This window comes from Sarcophilus harrisii, chromosome 1, assembly GCF_902635505.1.
Source record: "Sarcophilus harrisii chromosome 1, mSarHar1.11, whole genome shotgun sequence".
NCBI classification, from domain to species: Eukaryota; Metazoa; Chordata; class Mammalia; order Dasyuromorphia; family Dasyuridae; genus Sarcophilus; species Sarcophilus harrisii.
In genome coordinates, this window is record NC_045426.1 from 341,626,981 (window position 1) to 341,649,657 (window position 22,677).

Consider the following 22,677-nt stretch of genomic DNA (forward strand, 5'->3'; position numbering starts at 1 on the left):
AGGTAACCACTTTAAAGTAAGAAATGACTAAATAACAAATCTGATTCTGAACCATAAAGAGGATAGAGGATCTAAGGCTGGAAGTACCCTTAAAACTATCAAATCTATCCTTCTCCTTTGGCAGGTAAATAAATTGAAGATCAGAGAGATTATATGATTTCCTCAAAGTTAGTATCAGAAATGAAATTTGAACCCAGATCCTCTAACACCAAAGCCTGAAGTGTTCTTTCCACTTTTATTGTTCCACCTATTGTCTCTTTGAAGCCATAATTAATTAGAGGGTCACTAAGAAAATAAAGGTAGAAGTTAAGGATAAAATCCCAAAGAAGCATCATCGGATCATACATGGGCAGCTAGGAAATTCTTATAGTTCATCTGTTCTAAACTTCTCACTCTAAAGATGAGGAAACTGAGATTTTAAAAAAGAGTTAAGATACTTGCTTAAGTTAATTGACTAGCCTAAGAATACTTAAATAGCAAGTAGAATAACTGAAATTTCAACCCAGATCCACTAGCAACAAATCCAACAGTCCTTTCCACTGGAGGAGGTCTCAAGAGAAGAAAATTATTATATCTTGAATTTGGGTGTTAGTTGAAGAATTAGGGGTGTCAGGGAGGGAGGCTAACACCTATTTTTATTATTTAATTAATCTGACATTTCTTTAGTTCAGTAAAAGAAAAATTATGAAATAAACCAAAATACACTTCTATTAATGTCCACATCTAACTGGATATGTCTCTCTTTATTGGATTTTAAGACTATCATCTCCCAGACAGGAAGTGGATAGTGTGATTTCTCTTTGGTCTTCTGAATTCAGGGTCAGTCATTTTATTAATCAATTTTAAACTTTTTCCAAGATGTTTTTCTTTATAATGATTTCAAGATATAAATTGTTCTCTTTTGTTCAATTTATTATGATTTCATAATCAGAGTTCTTCGTTTCTTTTGAAAATGTCCACTTCATTATTTCTTCTTCTTATAGCATGATACTAGTTCATTATATTCATCTAACATAATATACTTAGCCATTCCTTAATGAGAGAGCACCTCTCTCTTAGTTTCCAATTTAGGGTTAATATAAAAAGAGCTGATATAAATAGTCCATTTCCTCTTTCTGCAGTCTCTTTAGAGTATGGACTTAGTAGTGTTTATAGTTGGGTTAAAGAGTAAGCACAATTTAATAAGATTTGAAGCTGAATTCCACTTTTCTTTCCAGAATGACTACTAATTTAGAGCTCCAACAACAATACATAAGTATCATGCCTGTTTTCTCCAACATATTTCTTCTGTTGTTACCTTTGCTAATATGAAAGGAATGGGATAGAATATCTAAATAGTTTTAATTTGTATTTCTCATTATTAGTGATTTTAAACATTTTTCAATTATTATTGATAGTTTGGATGAGGTCAATTTCTGAACTTCTGCACTACTTATCTGTCATGTTTGGAATGCTCTCCTTTACTTACCTCTGCCTCTCAGAATCCCTGATTTCCTTCAGAACTTTGCTCAAGTGCCTTTTTCTATATAAAATCTTTCCAGACTCTAAACTGACCCTTTCCTGCTTCTTCCTTCCCTTTGAAAATTTCCTAGGATTCATTTAGTATTTATTCTTATATACTCATAAAACATTTGTCTGCCCATTAGAATATAAAGACAGGAACTATTTCCCTTTTCTCTTTGTATTATCAGTGCCTGGCACTTAGTAGGCCCTAAATAAATGCTCATTTGACTGATTTTTGACTGACTTATTTAGAAAATCCAATAGAATTAACCAAAAATACTTTTAGCTGCAAAATAGCAGAATATAAAGCAAATTCATAAAAATGATCAACTTTTTTCATCTTCTTACTAAAGAAGATTTAGGAAGAATGAGTAGAAAGAGCAATTCCATTAAAATACAAACAAAATGTATTACCAAGCAAGATACACTTGAGACTTAATAATTACAAAAATATTATTTTATAATAATAAAGGAAGATCTAAACAATTGGTAAGTCATTCCATGTTCATGGGTGAGCCATTCTTATAATTTTTATCTCATATATGAAAATAAACATCAAATTAACCTATACATTTACTATTATATCAATCAAAATGTCAAAAAGAAAATGCTTTGCACAGCCAAATTATAACTTTCACTCATAGATTAATTTGGAAGTCTCCAAGTCATAATCCTGCTATTGATTTTCTGTGACTTTTGTCCCTGTTTCTTCAAAGTGATACAAGTTCCTTTTTGATATAACAATGATTCATTTTAGCTGTTCATACATCATCATCTCCCTTACCATGTAATTTGTCCATCCTCTCTTCTTGATATAGAATTCTTTGCCAATATCTTTTACCCCTATTTTTTGGAGTTCTTCATTGGTCATATATTATTGCCTGTTCACATCCACCAAGTACCTCCTCCATTGCACTCTTTGTGAGTTATTTTTAAATTTTCAGGGAGTAGTATGCTATGTCTTGCTATCAAATGGCAATACTGGGGAAACGTTGGTATAAAAGGATAAATTTTGCCTTCACATACATACAACGCTCTCTCAAAGAGTATGTATTGTATTAGATACATGAGTTTGAAGGTCAAAGTGACAATTCCCCAGAACCTCAGTTTCCAAGAAACTGATCTTTCAGAATTTTTGTGGGGAAAAAAAAAAAAACCTTTATAAAGAATTCTGAAAAGGTGAGATAGTTCTATAATTATAAAATAATTATATTTGCCAAAAATTAACATTTAGTTAACAAATAATAATTTGCCTGTATAACATCTCTTTTTCCTTCCTTTCTACTTCAACTGCAAGTACTTAAGTTCAGAATCACATCCCTTCTTGCAAAGATTATTATAAACAACCAAGTTCAGGATTCTACCTTGTATTTACTTCTTGGAAAGATTACTGTAAATAGCCTACTCACTGGTCTTTTTTCCTAAAGTATATCTCCTTTCCAATATGTCATTCATATAACAGTTCTAATCAAACTCATTTCTCTAAACATTGAGTGCCTTTCTAAGGCCAACTAATTAAAATTTAATGTCAGCCTAACATTCAAAACTCACCACAATCAGGTTCTAACCCACATTTTCAGTAATATCTGATACTACTACTTTGTTTTTATTCATTCTGTTCCAGCTAAATAGAAATATTCTCTGGCTCATTGTCTGTTTCTGCTGTCTCATCTCCATAATTTTACATGTTTCAATGGGTTTAACTCAGTTTTACCTACTGAAATTTCTCAATTCTTTTATAGTCCAATTCAAATGCCATAGATTCTATAAAGTCTTCCTTAATCAAACCCTCTCTTCCTTTCTTCACTTTTTACACAAAATGAAGCATCTCTGTGAAATCCAGGCTAGTTCCCTGGAGGCCTCTGGGTCAGCCAGAGTCGGGATAAGCAAAAGTCCTTGATCTTTAGGGGGAGGAGCGAAGGAGACAGACAAACTGCCAGGAGTTTTGCTAAGGATCTAGAGTCCAGAATCTCCACACTTTTTCCTCACCATTCTGTGGCCAAATGAAGTTCTCTCCCTCTTTCACTCCATCCTCCAATCCCTCCTATAATTATCTGTATACACCAAAAGATCGAGCCACCATGGAATGGTGAGAAGGACCATTTTTCCAAACATGCTAATAGAGTTATTATCTAATAGGTAATTAGCCTTAAGTGCTCAGTTGTCTGATTCAAGCACAACTTTTAAGAGTTTCAGCCCTTTACACATCTCCATTCTCAACTTTTTTGGTATATATTGTACTTAGCACATTTTCACTTTCATCATAGCTATCTGAACATCTATCCTCCTCCATCTCAATTAATTCCATTTTAGTAATACTTGTGATAAATTTTTATCCTTTGTATATAGTAGCTATACAATGCATTTAAATTTTACTGAAACATAGTTTTATATATATATACACACACGTGTGTGTGTGTGTATACTTAGAGATTATCAGGTCAAAAACTTTTGAGTGTGGGTTTACACACATATCTTTGAAATCCTCAAGTAAAATTTTATCCATTTACCCAAAAGTGCGTACATTTATCAACATATCGAAAATACTTAATTTTTTTAAAAGAGCATGTGAACTGATGCTAAGTAAAATGAGTAGATCATTGTACACAGATCATTGTTATTGTACACAGCAACAGCAAGATTATACAATGATCAATTCTGATGGACGTAGCTCTTTTCAACAGCGAGGTGATTCAGGCCAATTCCAATGGTCTTATGATGGATAGAGAGAGCCATCTGTACCCAGAGAGAGGATTGTGGGGACTACACGTGAATAACAACATAGAATTTTCACTCTTTTTGTTGTTGTTTGCTTGCATTTTGTTTTCTTTTTTCTTTTTTCCTTTTTGATCTGATTTTTCTTGTGCATCATGACAATTATGGAAATATGTATAGAAGACTTACACATGTTTAACAAATATTAACAAATCTAAGGGAGGACGTAGAGGGAAGGAAGGGAAAAAATTGGAACACAAGGTTTTGCAAGGTGAATATTGAAAATTATCTATGAATATGTTTTGAAAATAAAGTTATAATAAAAAAGAAAACAAAAGAAAAGAAAAAGCATTATAAAAATAAAATATCATTCCTCTATAAAAAAAAGATCATGTCAAGTATGTTTATATGTGTGTGTGTGTGTGTGTGTTATATTTTGGCCAAATATTTACTTTTTGATTATCTCATATAATATGAGGAATAACAGTTAAAAAGTGAAATCCAGATTTATGAAGTCTTTTACTTTTACTATTTTAATAACTCTAATAATAACACCTGTCATTTATATAGTCCTTAAAAGTTTACAAAGAACTCTCTATACATTATAAAAATGTTGATCTTTTCGATATGCTAATAGAAGGATCTCCATTCCTTATAAAGAACTGTTGTCCAAACTGTAAAATGAAATTTAATTAATAGGAAATGAGTCTCTTGGGAGTAAAAGCCACTCACCAAAAAAATAATAACACTGAAACTGCCCTGCAGCAGAATACATTTGCCATGTAGGTAGGGTAATGAAATGCATATATGCTATGTTTAACTTAGCAGAATAAGGAGTTAAATGACAGTCCACAGAATGTCATTAGAGATAAACTATCACTAAGTAGGTGTAAGACAAAGCTTCTATATGCTATTATCCAGTATAGTTGCCTTACTTGAGTGAAACAATGCAGATTACTGTCCATTCAAAAAAAAATTCAATTGTACAAGTTATTATTACATGCTAAGTAGGAAAAGGAAGAAGACATTGATTAAGCACTTACTATAATCCAGGATCTGTCCTAAGCACTTTAAAATGTTTATTTCAATTGATCTCATTTAAGTGCTTAGATTTCAGTAAAATTTAATTTAGATGAAAAACAAGGATGATTGTTTGAATGAGGAAATCTTTAAATGTTTTACATATTCTCAAAGACTACAAACCCCATAAAATGATAATGAATTTTGTTGTTCCTTTTCATACTATATACAAATTGTTTACTGCAAAAATAGGAGCTGTTACAGATCATCCCAGTGATATGTTAACAATGACAATGATGTAATTTTTTGAATATTTTAAATAATCATAATTACTACATAACATGGACTTGAAGCCCCAGATTAATGGATTTTCTCTATAGTTTGGGTCAAATTGAATGAATGGGTTCTATTCAGACATTTTTCATATTCTAGGCTATTTGTTTTCAAATAACATTTCTAGCTCCTAGAAACTTGTGCTAAAATATGGAACAAGATGTTTGTTGGCTCTGATTAAGGATAGAAGAAAAAGTCTGCTATGTAAAAAGTAGTAGAAGTTTTATTTCATAAAGAGGATTTTTTTTAACTTGACTTTTATGCAAAAAAAAAAAAATCACAGAAAATCTGACTAGCAATTTAAGTTTGTGAACCAGAAATAATGTGAAATGTCTAAACCTACTATTCTCTACTCCACTAGGATTTGTAACACTCCTCTACTTTATCTAGTCTAGTTAGCTTCCTGACCACAAACAACTACCAACCCAATCTCTGTACTATCTTCTATTATTTCAATGCTGTTTATACCAACACCCCAGACTATTTTACCTGCTTCATCATTCACTATTCTCATTCTCTTCACTTCTACAATCTATATTCTCTGTTCCCAGGTTTCAGAATATTGCCAGGGAAAAATATGCAGAAATGAATTGCTAATCCACTTAGAGAGGTCATATAATTCCTGTCTTTTGTTGATTCCCCACTATATTACCCACATGACTATCTCAAGACTTTTCTGTTATGCTCAGACATCACTCTTTCCTTCTCCAGTAGAATATATATTGTGGTTAATGACCAGCATGCAATAATGTCAGATCCATATACAAATTTAAGTTCCCCTAAGCCTATATGGGATATCTTTTTCTTTTCTTTCCCTCTTTAAGAACTTATCCAACTTCCAAGGACTTACTCAGTTCCCATTTCCTCCATGAAAATCTTTTATCCCCCTAAAATAATGCCATGTACTAGTTCTCTCTCTCTCTCCTTTCTCTCCTTTACGCGCTCGCTCTCTCTCTCTCTCTCTCTCTCTCTCTCTCTCTCTCCTTCCTCCTCCTCCTCCTCCTCCTTCCCTCCTTCCCTCCCTCTTTCCCTCTCATTATCATCAATGCAACAAATCAGAGCATACTTAGATCCTGTTTTGTGTTGCAATCTAATTATGCCTTTATGTTTTGTCTTCCCAACCAGATTGTAAGCTCATTAAAGACTACAAACATGTCTAATACTTTTCCTAAAGCCTGTACTCCAGGTCCAAGCATAAGCACATATGTATGAATTTGACTTCCCATATTATACTGGACATTTCCTAGTACTGAGGATGTAATGTAATATAGCTATAGCAATATATGAGGCATCTTTATCTATTTTGATATTTTTCTTTTTTTTTTTTTTAAATAACTTTTTATTGACAGAACACATGCCAGGGTAGTTTTTTACAACATTATCCCTTGCACTCACTTCTGTTCTGATTTTTCCCCTCCCTTCCTCCACCCTCTCCCCCACATGGCAAGCAGTCCTATACATGTTAAATAGGTTACAGTAGATCTTGGATACAATATATGTGTGCAGAACCGAACAATTCTTTTGTTGCTCAGGGAGAATAGGATTTAGAAGATATAAATAACTCGGGAAGAAGAACAAAAATGCAAGCAGTTTACATTCATTTCCTAGTGTTCTTTCTTTGGGTGTAGCTGCTTCTGTCCATCCTTGATCAATTGAAACTAAGTTTGATCTTCTCTTTGTTGAAGAAATCCACTTCCCTCAGAATACATCCTCATACAGTATCATTGTTAAGGTATATAATGATCTCCTGGTTCTGCTCATTTCGCTCAGCATCAGTTCATGTAAGTCTCGCCAATCCTCTCTGTATTCGTCCTGCTGGTCATTTCTTACAGAACAATAATATTCCATAACATTCATATACCACAATTTACTCAACCATTTGCCAATTGATGGGCATCCATTCATTTTCCAGCTTCTGGCTATTTTGATATTTCTACTCTTAGATTTATAATTGATTTATTTCTATTAGGGCCTCCGTACATAAAAGTAATCATTTAAAAAGATAATAATTTATGTTAGAAAATAAAATTAACATAATTTAACACCCTATCAAGCTCAAGAGACTTTCTACTAGTTAATAACTATAAAGAAAATAAACTAACCCTTCACTTAAGAGCAAAAAGTCAAGCAAGCCACAATCTACCAATGCTATTTTCATCATTGAAAGATTTTTACCCTAAACTCTATCAACTGGAGACATAGGACTCTGTGTGTGTGTGTGTGTGTATAAATATATATGTATATATGTACGTGTGTATACATGTATGTATAGGGATACACACATACATTTTTGTAGGATCAACTTTGCTCTCAAAATATTAATATAAAGGGAAAATCTGTTGAGCGGTCACCATAATTATTGACATGTATACTAAAAGGAGTAAATTATAACTATGTAATTTATAAATATATTTTCCTTAAAATTAATTATAACAGAAATGAGACTGAATCAAAGACAATGCATAATCATGATTATTGGCACTGATACTTATTTCTGTTTTAAAGATTACAAAGTCTTGTTGTATACATTATCCTATTTGATCCTGAAAATAACCTTAGAAACAGATATTAAAGAAATTGTTATCCTTATTTTACAGATGAGGAACTTGAAGCTCAGGGCAGGTTAAGTGATTTGTCCATATTTATATAAGTGTCAAAAGCAAGATCTAAGTGAGTCTAAGCCTTTCTAACTCCAAATTCAGCACTCTATTTACTAAATCATGCTGAATCCCTTTGTGATTCTAGAAAGAATCTAATAGGACAAAGACTAATAAACACTTTTTAGATTTTATTGAATTTTTAATCTATAGTAAATGTTTCTTCCAAGTTCAGATCAAGCAATTAAGTAATAGGTTTTATTTCAGTCATGCTTCTATACCAATTCTGTAAAGAAAGATAAATTGTCATATGTCACAGTATGAAACACTTAGCAGAACTGAACAAAATAGTTGTTTCAGCACAGGTGAACTTATCTAAATGTTTCACTTTCAGTTCCTTACATTATTTATCAAATATTCCAAAAATTAAGAAAAACACAAAAAACCCCCAACCATAAACATTCTGCAAAGAGAGCAAGAAGGAAAAATGGATTTCAATATCACAACTAACAAGCACATACATATATATGTTTCCTAAGTTTGTTCTCTGGTTACCCCCACTGTCTCAAACATCTAGGATCTCATTATACAGATGAACGATTCCAAGTTTTCTTCACATCTTTAACTCATTTGAGGGCCACTTGCATGTTCCTAGCAGTCTTGGCCACTGGCGACAGAAAATAACCACTTTGGGCCACATTGGTTTATGAGAAAAAGGAATGTTTCTGAGCCCACATACAGATTTAGGGGAAATTACTTGACAGAACCAATATGCCCATTGCAAAGAGAAATTGATTTATAAAAGTTCATAGTTCCTCAAACTATAAAATTTAACTACTTCATGATTTGTTTTGTCCTTTTAAACAGCTCAATTTGTTTCAAACAATACTAGTTTTTTTTTTTAATATAGCATATAAATAGCACAAGGTTAACTAGAAGTATATCATATGTCTCTCTATGTTAGAGTCTACAATTAAGAAAGTAAAGAATCCAAAAACCAAACTATTTATTATTTAACTCGATTAGAATAAATTTCTATACCATCTCCCTTTTAAAAATCATCTTCTACATGCATTCCAGAAATATTATCCAGTATGAAATGGAAGGGATGGTAGATTTTAAAGAAAATAAATATAAACTTGCAATATTTAAAAAAGAATGATAAATACTTCATTGAAAGTATAATTAATTTATGGTCTTGAATTTGACACAATCAATATTTGTCAATAAATGCCACTGAGATTTAATCAGATAGGACTAATGATAAGAATTTTACTCTGGAAGGGTAAACCTTACTCGAAAAACTGAAGGTAAACATACCAATATATATTAACAAAATAAACTCAGGTGAAGAAGTCCAGGAGTCTCAATAGGTAGGCTTGGTGGAGAACAAATGTATAAAGATCAATATACGATTCCAAATTAGAAAAATTACACAGAATCAACCACTCCATTTTGAAATTTATAATGAAGGAAAGGAAATGTTGACCATAGTTTTACCATATACTTATATTCTGGATGACTGGGTTGCATATGATCTAGAGAAAGGATAAGTAGGATCCCATGGGCTAAAATTCTTTAAGCAAAGTGAACCCAAGAGATATGGACAGCTCTAAGAATTAAAATATGAAGATAAAAATAAAAGATTCTGATAAAGAAAAATGGGAGTTATCTAAAATTATCATATATATATAATGTCAAGTTAATTTTTTAAAAACTTGAACTAAAGAAAGAAGCTAAAACATAATTCAAATGGCAGGTTTACTCTAGTAATCTTCAAAGTGATTAAATATGAAAAGAAATGTCTCATATAGAGAAAGATATTAATCTTAGTACTTTTTGCTAGTTTTCTTGTAACTTTGTCATTGGATTTAATATTTTACAAGATATTATTGCTCATAATCTCCCACTAAAAATATAATTATATACATCCCCTTGCTTCCAAATATGACTGATTTAATTATCAATAGGAACAAAGAGTAGGAGAAGAACTGGTTTTAGGAAGTAAGAGACTTGAGAAACAGAAAAAAAGGAATTTTTCTTGATATTTTTGAATGATTCATAATCAGGTCATGATTACCTTTTTTTCCTCTTCTTGTCTCTATTCCTTTTTTAAGGAAATTATCACAAAGGTATTATAGAAAGACAAAGTATTATGCATGAGTAGTTCACTATGAGGAGTGTTTTAAGTTAGGGGCTTCATAAAATAAATTGTTAAAATTGGAAGAGACTTTAGAAATCTTCTAGTCTAAACCTGTCATCCTACATATGAGGAAACTAAGACCTACAGGTGGAAATGAATTAAGTCTTCTAAATACTAATCCAGGATGATTCCCCTTTCCCAGTACTTCCTAATAGCAATCAAAATAAGTTAGAAGAAATAACCAAAAGTAGGCCTGAAAAGTCCAAACCATTACATTGATAACCTCCTTTCCTTCAAAACAAAAAAATCACAAGAATAAAGGAACTAGGGCTGTTAATCTGCTATTCAACTAAAACGCAGATGGAAAACAATTGCTGCCTTCAAGAATATAAAAAGAGTTTTCGTTAAAATGACATGAAAAAATTTCTCTCTATGCCCAAGGGGCAACAAACATGTATTAATCGTGTACTATATGCTTAGCACAGATGAAGCAAATACAAAAATGAGAATCACCATACTTAAAGTACTCATATTTTACTAGGAAAAGAAACAATATGTAACAAAGGATTGATGAATATATATTTGGGGAAGAAAAACTCACAATAATGAGAGTACACCAACAACTGAGAAATTATAAAAAGTCTCTTGAAGGCGGCAGCATTTGGCTGAGCCATAAAAAGAGTTAAAGTTTTTAAAAGGTGAAGGTGAGGGAGAATGGCATTCCAGGCATGGGGGAGTAAGAGACTATAGGGAAAGCAAATCAATTTGGCTGGAACATGGAGTATCTAGTGAAGAATAATAGATAATCAAGTTAGAAAGATTGGCTTGAGCCAACTGTAGAAAGTTTAAAATGACAGATGAGTTTGCATTTTATCCAAATACCAAATAGTAGCCACTGAAAATTCTTGAGCAAAGGACTGACTGGCTCCTCAGCAAGATAAATTGGCAGCTGTATGGAAGATAGATTGGAGAGGGAGAGACTGGATGCATGGAAACAAATTAGAGGATTACTGCAATAGTCCAGACAAGAGTCAATGAAGGCTGTGCTAGAATTAAAAAGAAGAGGATAGATGGCAGAGATAAAAGATAATATCTGGCAAATGATTGAATGGGAGGTAGAATTGAATATGACTCTTAGTTTATAAATCTGGGAGCCTGGAAGACTGAGCATGTCCTAGACAGAAATGGTATGGGTAGATTTAAGGACAAAAATAATGAGTTTTCTTTAGGACATACTGAGTTTGATACATAAAAGTTGGAGATGTAGGGCTGTCATTGTGGAGAAAGAGACAGACTAGATATATAGAATCTTGACAGTTTTATCGACTTTACATAATAGCTAACTATACTTAGAACCATACAATCATCATTTCATAAACAAGAAAAACAGGTTCATATGTTGGAAATATTCCAAACTTTTCACTTCCAAATGAGGAAACTGAGGCTTAGAAATGCATAATTCTTTGAAGTGTTCAAATTCCCATTAAATAAATTACAGCTTAAATCACAAATGAATTATCAGAATAATTCTAAAATCAACTGAACTTCAAAAGTTATTCTGAATTTGTTTTTGATACCAATAACTTTTCTTGTTATCCATAAGAATGGATTTTTAGAAGAATCTAGCAAACCAGCACAAATTTTCCATTACAATGTTACTGAATGCTTAAGTGTGTATAACTTATTGGAGTAAAGGCAACAAGTTTTTGTGGAGATAATTTAAAATTCATAATTAATTATAAGACTACTGAATTAGGTGAGTATAACCTATTTGATTAATGCCAACCCAGTTCTGTGAGGATGAATTTCATAACTGAGTAATTAACCAGAATTTTATAAATGTAAATATAAATATACAGATAAGGAAAAATAATTTGACGTAATTTAGATTTGTGGGAAGTCCACAGCAAATTTTCAGAAACGAAAGAAGGAAGGGAAGAAGGAAGAAGGGAAGGAGGGAAGGAAGAAAAGGAGGAAGGGAGGAAAGGAGAAAGGGAGGAAGGAAGGGAGGGAGGGAGGGGGAGGGAAGAAGGAAGGAGGGAAGGGAGGAAGGGAGGAAGGAAGGGAGGGAGGAGGGAGGGAGGGGGGAGGAAAGAAGCAAGGAGGGAAGGGAGGAAGAGAGGAAGAAAGGAGGGAGGGAGGGGTGAGGGAAGAAGGAAGGAAGGAAGGGAGGAAGAGAGGAAGGAAGGAGGGAGGAAGGGGGGAGGGAAAAAGGAAGGAGGGAAGGGAGGAAGGGAGGAAGAGAGAAAGGAAGGACGGAAGGGAGGAAGGAAAGGAGGGAGAAAGGAAGGAAGGAAAGGAGGAAAAGAGGAAAGGAGGGAGAAAGGAAGGAAGGGAGGGAGGAAGGGAGGAAAGAAGGGAGGGAGGGAGGGGGACGGAGGAAGGGAGGAAAGGAGGAAGGAAGGAAGGAAGGGAAGAAGAGGGGAAGGGTGGAAGGGAGAAAGGGAGGAAAGGAGGAAGGGAGGAAGGAAGACAAAGACATTGTATAATCAACACAGTGTTAGGAAAGTATTTTTATAAATTATGAGCAGATGACTATGTAATATCAGCTAACAACTATTATGTAAGAGTAGCTTATTATAAGAACTGTTATAATGTAGGGGTTTTACAATGTGTCAATGGTGTCTTCAACCTAGCTCCTCTAATCCTATCATAACTCCTAATTAGTAGACTTCTACATAATATTTCCCTGGTAGAATATAGCCAGCATCACTTATATTAAGAGGCAAGACAGCAACAGTATAATAGAAAATAAACTAAAAACCAAGAGACCAAATGCAGACTGGGCAGAAATTACCTGTGGATAAAGGAAACAATGCTGAAAAACTTTAAACAATATCTCTTCACTTCTACCTCCTTTACCCAGCAATAGCCTTACTTTCTTTGCCTACACCATCACATTTTTTCATTTGTTTTGAAGAGCTTTTCTTTTTTTCTTAATTCCTTTTCTTATATTTTATGAGTCATAGCTTTCTGGGAGAAAATGGAGTAAAGAACGCATTGGCAAATATAGGTGATATAAAACCCAAAAAGATCAATAAACATTCTTTAAACAAAAACGTTGCAGAACCCTTATCTAAATGATAAGGGAATGGGAAATAGCACAAATAATCACTGGAAAATGAAACAATGAATTTTTTTAGAAGAGAAAAAGGAGGGGGGGGGGAAAGTAACTTTGGAATCTTGGACAAGCATTCAATCACTCTGGTTTATATGTATTTGTTAAATGGATTCTATTTTTTTCTCTATTGAAGGGGGGTAGAAAAGAGTAAAAGCAAACAATTTAATTAATTAAATTAATTATTAACCTAATTTTAAAAATAAAATCTAAATGAAGAAAAATTTAAATGAAGCGAGGGGGCAAGAAGGAGGGGGTAAATGAGATCTATTTTAGAGCACGGTGTGAGGGCAACAGTAAGGAAAAATGTCAAGTTTTTGTGGGGTTTTTTGCAGTGCAGAGGATTTCTGGAAAGCCAGAACATAACATGTGGGTGATGGATGCCTTAATAGATAAGAGCCATGAGGAAACTGGTAAAGGTCACTGAAAAATAGTGTCAAAGACAAACTAATGAAAGTACAGAGACCAAGATATCTAAATAGAGAAATATAAAGAGTGAGACCTTTCTGAGATGAGTGCTAGATCTATACAAACTTAACTTTTCAACAAATGACCTAAGTTTAGGAGACAAAAGATAAAGAGAAATTTTCAAGTCTGTCAATGTCCTGAAGCTTTTCTAAGAAGTAAAATAGTCAGATGACAAGGACAAATTTTATATAAATCTCATAAAGCTGTTAGTGGATAATGAAATAGCCAATCAAACTCTGTAGCTTAGTGGAAATCAATGGACCAACAGGAAAATAGCACAAATTATACTTATAAAATGATGTACTCTGGCTATAAGAGCATTGGGATTAAAGAATACTCTTGCAAACTTGAGAGATATTTTAGGACAAATTAAATCAAGAATTAGTACATATAACATGTAATAAACCTGGAGAACTTTTGGATGAAAAGAATGTCCAGTGGTTAAACCAATAAGTAAAATAAACAACATTTAAGAACCTAATGGGTACAGAGAACTCTGTAAGGTACTGGATAAAACAAAAAGTTAAGCCATGATATGATAGAATCTCTGACCTCATGACCCTCCCTTACAGTAAAACATAGCAATGCAGAAAGATATAACAGAAAAACTACATGATAAATGCCTTAGGGGGACACAAAACAAAGTGTTCTGTGAGACAGGAGAGAGAATGCCCTATAGATGGAGGCTGACAGACAACTTGACAAAGGAAGCAACATTTGAGTTTTAAATTTCATTAGTGAAGAGGGGAAGAAGGGCATTCCAGGCATAGGGAGCAACAAGAGCAAAGACAAAGAGAGGAGGGGACACACCACAGGATACAGCAATTTGGCCAAAGCAGAGTAGGTGTGGAAGGATGGTGATAAGAGATAAAGGTAAAAAGGCAGGGTAGCAGCAGATTTTGGAGGGTCTCTTGGCAAAAAAGTAGGACTTTGAAAGAGGAGCTACTGAAGATTTTTTTTTAAACAGCAGAGTGATGGATCAAAACTATGCCTAAGAAAAATTATTCTTGAAGGAACTGGAGATATAAATTAAAGGCACTCATTAGTGAGGCAAAAAGACATGTTTGGAGACTATTATAGTAGTCCATGTCAATGGTAATAAGGATATGTTCTAATGGTGGTAGTAATATTGTAAAATATGAAAGAGACATTATAGAGGCAGATTTAAAATAGCTTTAGTAAATGAAAGAATAAGAACATTTATAGAGAGGCCATTTCCAGGACTCCAAATGGGACCATAAGCAGAGACAACCAAGTTGAAAGGATTATGTTGAAATGGAAGGATGAACTTGGATTTGAACATGTTAAACCTGAGGGCTCTGGGGAAGGGTTCCAAAGGCAGCTGGAGGAGCAGGTCTGGCGCTCCAAAAGGAGGCAGAGCTATGGATCTGGATGCTGTCAACATGGAGGTAGGGATGAAAGCTGTGGGAATGAAAAAAGTTTCCAAGAAAGAAAATATTTAAAAGGTGGAAAGAGAAACAGAGATCCTCAGGGAATCCCCATATTCATATGTTAGGAAGAAAATAAGGATTCACCAAAGGACCATTAAAAGGCAATGTAGTGTAGTTTCTAGAGTCCTGGATTTAAAGCCAGAAAGACCTAGGCTTTTGATAGAGACTTGATTAGTGACACTTAATCTCTGAGACTGAGTTTTTTAATCTGTAAATATTTTCTAAGCCCTCTCTGTTTCTAAACTTGCAACTGGTTATAAAGCCAGAAAGAAAATCAAAAGACTGTGATTTCTCTTAATTCAAGAGTTTCCTATCTGAAAAAGGAGTCAACTTGTATTAAAAGCAAGAAAAAAAAAGTTAAATCAGGAAAAAAGTAGGTAGGAAAAAATAATTGGAAAGACAGCCTGATAAAGTGGGAAAGCATGATGGATTTGGAATTAGTGTTTAAATACCTGGGTTTGAATATCTGGTTCTGGTATTTATCACCTACGTGACTGCTAGAAAGTTACTACCTCTCTGGGCCTCAATTTCTTATCTGTAAAATGAAAAGGTTGGACTAATTGGCCTCTATGTTCCCTTCCAACTCTAAATCTATTATCCTAATACTTTGGCATGATCAGTACTTTGCTCTAACCAATTAGAATAAACAGTCTTGACACCTTAATTTGGAAATTAGATCTTTGGTAGAATAAGAATAGAAACCAGTTTCCAAGGGAGAGAAAATAGAAGCATCAAATATAAACAACTTTTTCAAGGAATTTAACAGTAAGAAGAAAATCAGAAATGAGATGGTAGCTATATGGACAGCATAGTCAAGGAATTGAAAAAAAACAAGTATGTCTAGGCAAGCAATCAGAGGCCAGGAAAAGACAAAAGGTACGCGAAGGAAAGAGTAATTACTGCTAGAGTAAGATCCTAATAGAAATAATAGGGAATGAGATCAAGGACACAAGAAGAATCATGATTACAATTAGTTAACCTTCTATCTTCTGTGACTATCAGGAAAGCAGAAAAAGGAGGTGTTTTAAGAATCAGAGGAAGGGAGAAAAGACTGCTAATGTCAGATGATCTCAATCTCAATGAAGAGAATAGGTCATCTACCTCCTATTAATGTGGACTGGTAGTGAGAGGAAAAAAAGCTCTGGAACATATGTATAGAAGAATCAGTCTCAATAAGAACATAGTTTAAAAGATTCTTGAGCAGCAGAAAACTCATCTTTGGGTATTTGTTTTTATTTAATTTAGTTTATTATTATTTTTATTTACTTTATTGATTTTACATTTATTTATTATTTATTGTATTTTATTTTGTGAGAGACTTCTATGATTTTATTGGGGAACAGCTTACTTTATACATACACACATATGTATACATTTGACTTAGTTTCCTTTGTTTGAGAAATGAGGCTTTAACAGAGAAACTTGCTTCAAAATTTGTTTTACAATTACTATTGTTGTGTTTCCCCAATTTATTCTCTCTCTCCTTTCATCCTGTCCCTCCTCAAAAGTATTCCAACTCCCTCCCCCAATATATCCTCTCTGTCCCTTTCCCATATCCCAGGATACAGCTTTCAATGAAAAACTTCCTCTTTTTTTTTTTTTAAATTTTCAATAGTATTTTCTTTTCTAGATACATGTAAAGATACCTTCATTTCTGTAAGACTTTGTGTTCTGAATTTTTCTCTCTCCCTCCCTTATCTTCCCTTTCCCCAAAAGAGGAAACAAACTGATATAAGTTGAATATGTGCAATTTTTGAAACATATTTCCATATTTGTAATGTGCAAGAAAAATCAGACCAAAAGGGAAAAATCCATGAGAATAAAAAAGAAAAACAAACAAAAAGTGAAAATCCTATGTTTTGATTCATATTCAGTCTCCATAGCTCTATCTCTGGATGCTGATGACATTTCCCATCCCAACCCTAGTGGAATTGCCTTGAATCACTTCATTGCAACTTCCTCTTTCAATTCAGAATAGAGCATTCTTTGGCACTTATTAACCTAATAGTGGACAAAGTTTCCTAATTTTTTCCATTAATATGTGACAAGAAGTCAGAAAGCAAGTAGCATGGATTACCCAGGATGACGGTTTGCAGGTAGGATATACAGAAGACACTAGGGCAAGAGATTCAAGGAGAGCAATTAGTCTGACATTCACATAGAAAGTCATGTTGTCCATGCTGACCAATTGATAAATGGTCAAAGGATATGAATAAAAAACATTTTTAGTCATATAAAAAAATGCTCTAAATCACTATTGATCAGATAAATGTAAATCAAAACAATTCTGAAGTACCACTACACACCTCTCAGATTGGCTAAGATGACAGAAAAAGATAATGATAAATGTTGGAGATGTGGGAAAACTGGGACACTGATACATTGTTGGTGGAGTTGTCAACTGATCCAACCATTCTGGAGAACAATTTGGAACTCCACCCAAAGAGCTATTAAAAACTGTGCATCCCCTTTGAACCAGCAGTGTCTCTACTGGGTTTATCTCCCAAAGAGATCTTAAAGGAGGGAAAGGGACCCACATGTGCAAAAATGTTTATGGCAGCCCTTTTTGTAATGGCAAGGCACTGGAAACTGAGTGGATACTCATCAATTGAGGAATGGCTGAATAAGTTATGGCATATGAAAGTTATGAGATATTATTGTGCTATAAGAAATGATCAGCAGGATGATTTCAGAGAGGCCTAGAAAGACTTACCTAAACTGAACTGAGTAGAACCAGGAGAATATTATACAGGATATCAACAAGATTACATAATGATCAATTCTGATGGATGTGGCTCTTCACAACAATGAGATGATTCAGACCAATTACAATAGACTTGTGATGGAGAGAGCCATCTGGACCCAGAGATAGGACTGTGGAGACTGAGTGTAGATCACAACATAGTATTTTCACTTCTTTTGTCGTTATTTGTTTGCGTTTTGTTTTTATTTCCTTATTTCTTTCCTTTTTGGTCTGATTTTTCTTGTGCATGATAAATGAGGAAATATGTATAGAAGAATTATACACACTTTGCAGATTTTGGAATACTTGCTGTCTAAAGGTAGGAAGTGGGAAAAAGGAGAGAGAAAAAATTGGAATACAAAGTTTTACAAGGATGAATGTTGAAAACTGTCTTTGCATGTATTTTGAAAATAAAAAACTATTTTTTTTGTAAAAAAAAATTGAGTTTCTCTTTCACAAAAGACTGAATAAAGTTCTTATACTAATTTTCATGATTCAAAGGGTTGATAGGTTTTTTAATTTAATTTAATTTAATTTAATTTTGTTTTGTTTTGTTTTGTTTCAAGATAATCCTGAAAAACTTTTCAAAATAAAGAATATAAATGTTCTACTTACTGCGCCAAGCATAATACGGAAAATAAGCCATCGAAATCCCCATATAACAATGTTGGATGTTGGGGTATGTTTGGGTAGTCGAGAAAAAGTCCAGAGAGGGCACAAGAATATCCCCAAAAATCCTGTTTCCAAGAGCTGAAATTCCCATCCTAAAGACCACAAAAAAAAAAAGAAAGAAAAAAACAAAGTTTTTTTAAAAGCCAAATTGCATTTCAAAGAAAATTAGGGTGCTAATGATATAATCTCAAATTCTATCAAACCTGGCTAATTATCATGAAGATTCCTGAGAGAGGAATAGAGAGCTAGGCTTAGAATTATGAAGAGTTAGGTTTGCATTTACAAGTCCAGCTTCTGCTGGACAAATGGACCCCAAGCAAGTCACATAATGTCTCAACAGACCAGAACATTCAATAAAACTATAAATTACCAATTTGCTGTTTTATACCTGGACTTCCCCATAAGTATGAAAAGAAAAAGTGGGTGGATGGAGGGGAGGCATTGGTAAGAGAGGGAGTTTCCTAAAGCAAGTTAATAAATGTCTCTCTCTCTCACATACACAAAATAAAAGAGAGAAAAAGTTCCTTTCAGATACTGTGCATACTGTAATAGTTTGGGAGTGTGATGTTGTCATATCCTTAATGTAAATTAATTGATACCGTCTTGCTTTATATTTAGAATGTATTCATAATTTTTTTTTTAAGTTCACTGACCCCAGGGGAAAATACTAACTCCTGTTTGGCATTTCAGGTCCTTCACAACTTCTATTCAACCTACATTTCTTGCCTTAATATATGTTTCTCCTTCACATTTTCTACAATCTAGTTAAACTGACCTTCTTCATGTTCCTCACACAGTATTTTCTATCTCTAACAAAGATATGAAGTCTTTGCACAGGCTGCCCCCAATTCTATAATGCATTATCTCCTCATTTCCAATGAAGAATCATTTAGATCTTAGAATCTCAAAATTACTTACTTCAACTTAACTCGTGTTATAGTCCTCCAAAAGTCTTCATACCTGGCATTCCATGTCTCATCTCAAAGCCCTTCCACTAGCTGGGCCTGGACTGAAGCCTCCTCAAATCCATCTCAGAGTCCTCACTTCCTTCATGATTCAACTTAAGCCCAGGAAGCTTTGCTTAATTCCCCCCAACAACTACTGCCCTCTGTCTCTTAATCATCTTGTATTTGATCACCTTGCATTTGTTCTGTAGATTCTGGTAGAAGTGTCTTTTAATACACACATTGAATAAATTCAATTATATAAGTGTGCTCATCGTCTCCTTGAAAGCAGTGACAACATGAAATGAGTGAGTGGAAATATCAGAGAAAGTTTTTAAAAGCAAGTAAGTAAATATAAGTGACCATCAGATATTTTAAAAAATAAGTTACTTCAGAAAATCTAACATAAATGGATATTTATTGATTGGTCCCAGATGAAATTCAAAGTCTTAAAAGAAAAAAATCCTCTTGTAGTTGTAGCATCACTGCCTAAAGAAAAATCAGGAAGAGGATCTAAAAATGTAAATAATACTAAATCTTAAAGAAGTTAAACAAAATTTTCTTTTCTCCCTATCTTTTGTATCTTTTCCTTGGTATAAAATATGCATGAAAGTTGGTGGTTATGTTATTTCTTTCCTTTTCAATGAATATGGGGTAGAAGAGAATCTGAAACTGATTTTTTTTTATTTTATTAAAGATTTGTGTTTGTATGTAAATCCTAGAAGTTTCTGCTTAGAAGCAAAAATTTGTGTTCACTCTTACAGAATGTGGGTGATAATGGTAAAAGTAATATACCTTCTTTCATATTACTATATATAAAATATTGAACTACAGTATCGATGTATTCACCACTTAAAATCACAATAACTATATGTTCTTCATCTTGATAATACTTGCCTCATTAAGGCAACATGAGATTCCTTTAATTTACAAATAAGGATGTACAGCCATTTAAATAATAACTTAGTGTACTGGATTTATTTCTTTTAATGTAATTTTCATCTGTTTCTATTTAATTTTCACTATAATTTAACTCTGACTTTGGGAAAGACAAATAGAGATTTTAGAAGCTAATGGTGAAACATTTCTATGTATAATTGTCATATTAAAATGTCTGAATTCATCAAGTATAATTTATTTTTAATTAATTTATTATTAAATTAGATGTACAAATCTGACCCACACTTTACAGATTAAACTCAAGGAAGTTTAAAAGGAAATCTCCATTCTATATGATTGTAACCTTTGGTTTTCTGAAAGTCCCAGATTCAAAATTAGTCCTACTTTGGTGAGAAGTGAATTGCATTGTTATAAGAGCAGCTGCATCAGAAAAGCACCACCTAATTCCGAATGTGAAAGGTTAATTGTTACTAAACTGAGCAACAAATAGTAGTTATTGGTCTAATTGGCAGCAAAGTGGTAGTATATCTTATTAGCCTCAGCCACTACAAGAATCCCACTGTTATGGATGTTTTCATATGGAAATTACTGTCTTCCCTCCCAGACACATCCTATACGTGCTTAATCAATGGTTAAGAGAGCCCAAGACTTTACATTTTCTAATGTACCCTCCATGGGCAGTAATATCTTGCATCAAGAGGCAACATAAATAATTAGTGTTTCTTTTATCTGGTCATTAAAACAGAAACTGCCTAGGAATGCAGTGACTCAAACAAAAGTATGTTTGTTTTTTTCCTTACATATTTCAATCAGCATTAGGGACCATAATATAAAGAAACCTAAAATCTTTGACTCTTCTGGGTGCTTAGTTTGCCTCAGTGGGATCTGCACCTGTGCTACTCATTCTTTAGTTACAAGTTCAAACCCTGGCACTACCTCTTGGGTATGATTCCAGAAGTATAATCAAATCTGAAAGATGCCTGAAAAGGAGATGTCTCGATGATGCAAACGCAAAGGAGGAAGAATGTCTGACTGACAAGCAAAAAGACAGTCAACAATGGTAAAGTGCTGTTGGGAGAAAGCTCTCCTATCTGTTTTAAACAGATGGCAATCACAGTAAGCTGTAAAAGAAGGAAAAGGAGAATGATGAATTAAAAATAAAGGTGAAGCTATAAGTGTAAAAGAAAAAGCAAGAACAGGAGGAGAGAAAATATCTTAGACCTACCTTCTAGTGCAGAAACAAATGATATTTAGTTTATGAAAGGACTACAGATTTTTAGCATATTCATAAGTTAGATACATTATTAAGACCTCCATTTTCCCACAGATAATTGCTCATGTTCCCATGAAGCTTTTTAAGTTACAAAATGCTTTTCCCACAACAATCTTGTACAAGTATGATTCCATCTGAAAGAACCTAGTCAATTAATAATATGTTCAGAGATATGTAATCTTATCCATTGATCAAAATACCATACCTTAAAAGTTACCTTTTGAAAAGTCAGATTTTTACTCGTCCTGCTCAACACCAGATGATTTAATATTGCCTTTCCTTTCTTCCAAATTTTCCCCGAACTCCAACAAATCTATTATCTCATCAATGAGGACTTTTCCTCCAAAAGTGAAGAATACAGCCTGTCCATATATACTTTTTCATCTTATAGACTTCCAACAATGCACAGTTCCAAAATCCCCAGAAGGCACCCATTTAGCAAACTGACATATTTCCTCTAGGTCCTCAGACAACAATATAGGAAGGAAAATGTGTAGAAAGGAGAAACTTAAATTTTTAGGAAAGCTTTTTCTAATCATTTATTCAACAAAAAAGCTTTTCATCTTTTTACGTCGAGATTCAAAGCCTTTTTTAAAAAGACCAACTTTACTAAAACTTATGTATTTTTGATTTGTGAGTTAATATTTACTTTCTTCCTCTAATAAATGTAAAAGCATTTTCTCAAACTCACTTTTCATTAACTTTATAATTATTTTCTCTGAAAAGAAACTAATTTCATAACCAAAGGTTATCATATAAAATGTTAAATAAATACTTTGCATGACAGTCACTCTTAG

The 22,677-nt window shown here is 33.4% G+C and overlaps 1 protein-coding gene across 2 annotated transcripts in view; it reads right to left on the bottom strand.

Moving 5' to 3' along the window:
* Window positions 1-22,677, bottom strand: part of LMF1 (lipase maturation factor 1) — a 739,963-nt gene that overhangs the window by 442,317 nt on the left and 274,969 nt on the right. For both annotated transcript variants that reach the window (XM_031945746.1, XM_003761989.4), the window contains exon 4: window positions 18,707-18,855. In XM_031945746.1, the coding sequence (XP_031801606.1) occupies window positions 18,707-18,855 (149 nt within the window). The remainder of the gene's footprint in view (window positions 1-18,706; window positions 18,856-22,677) is intronic.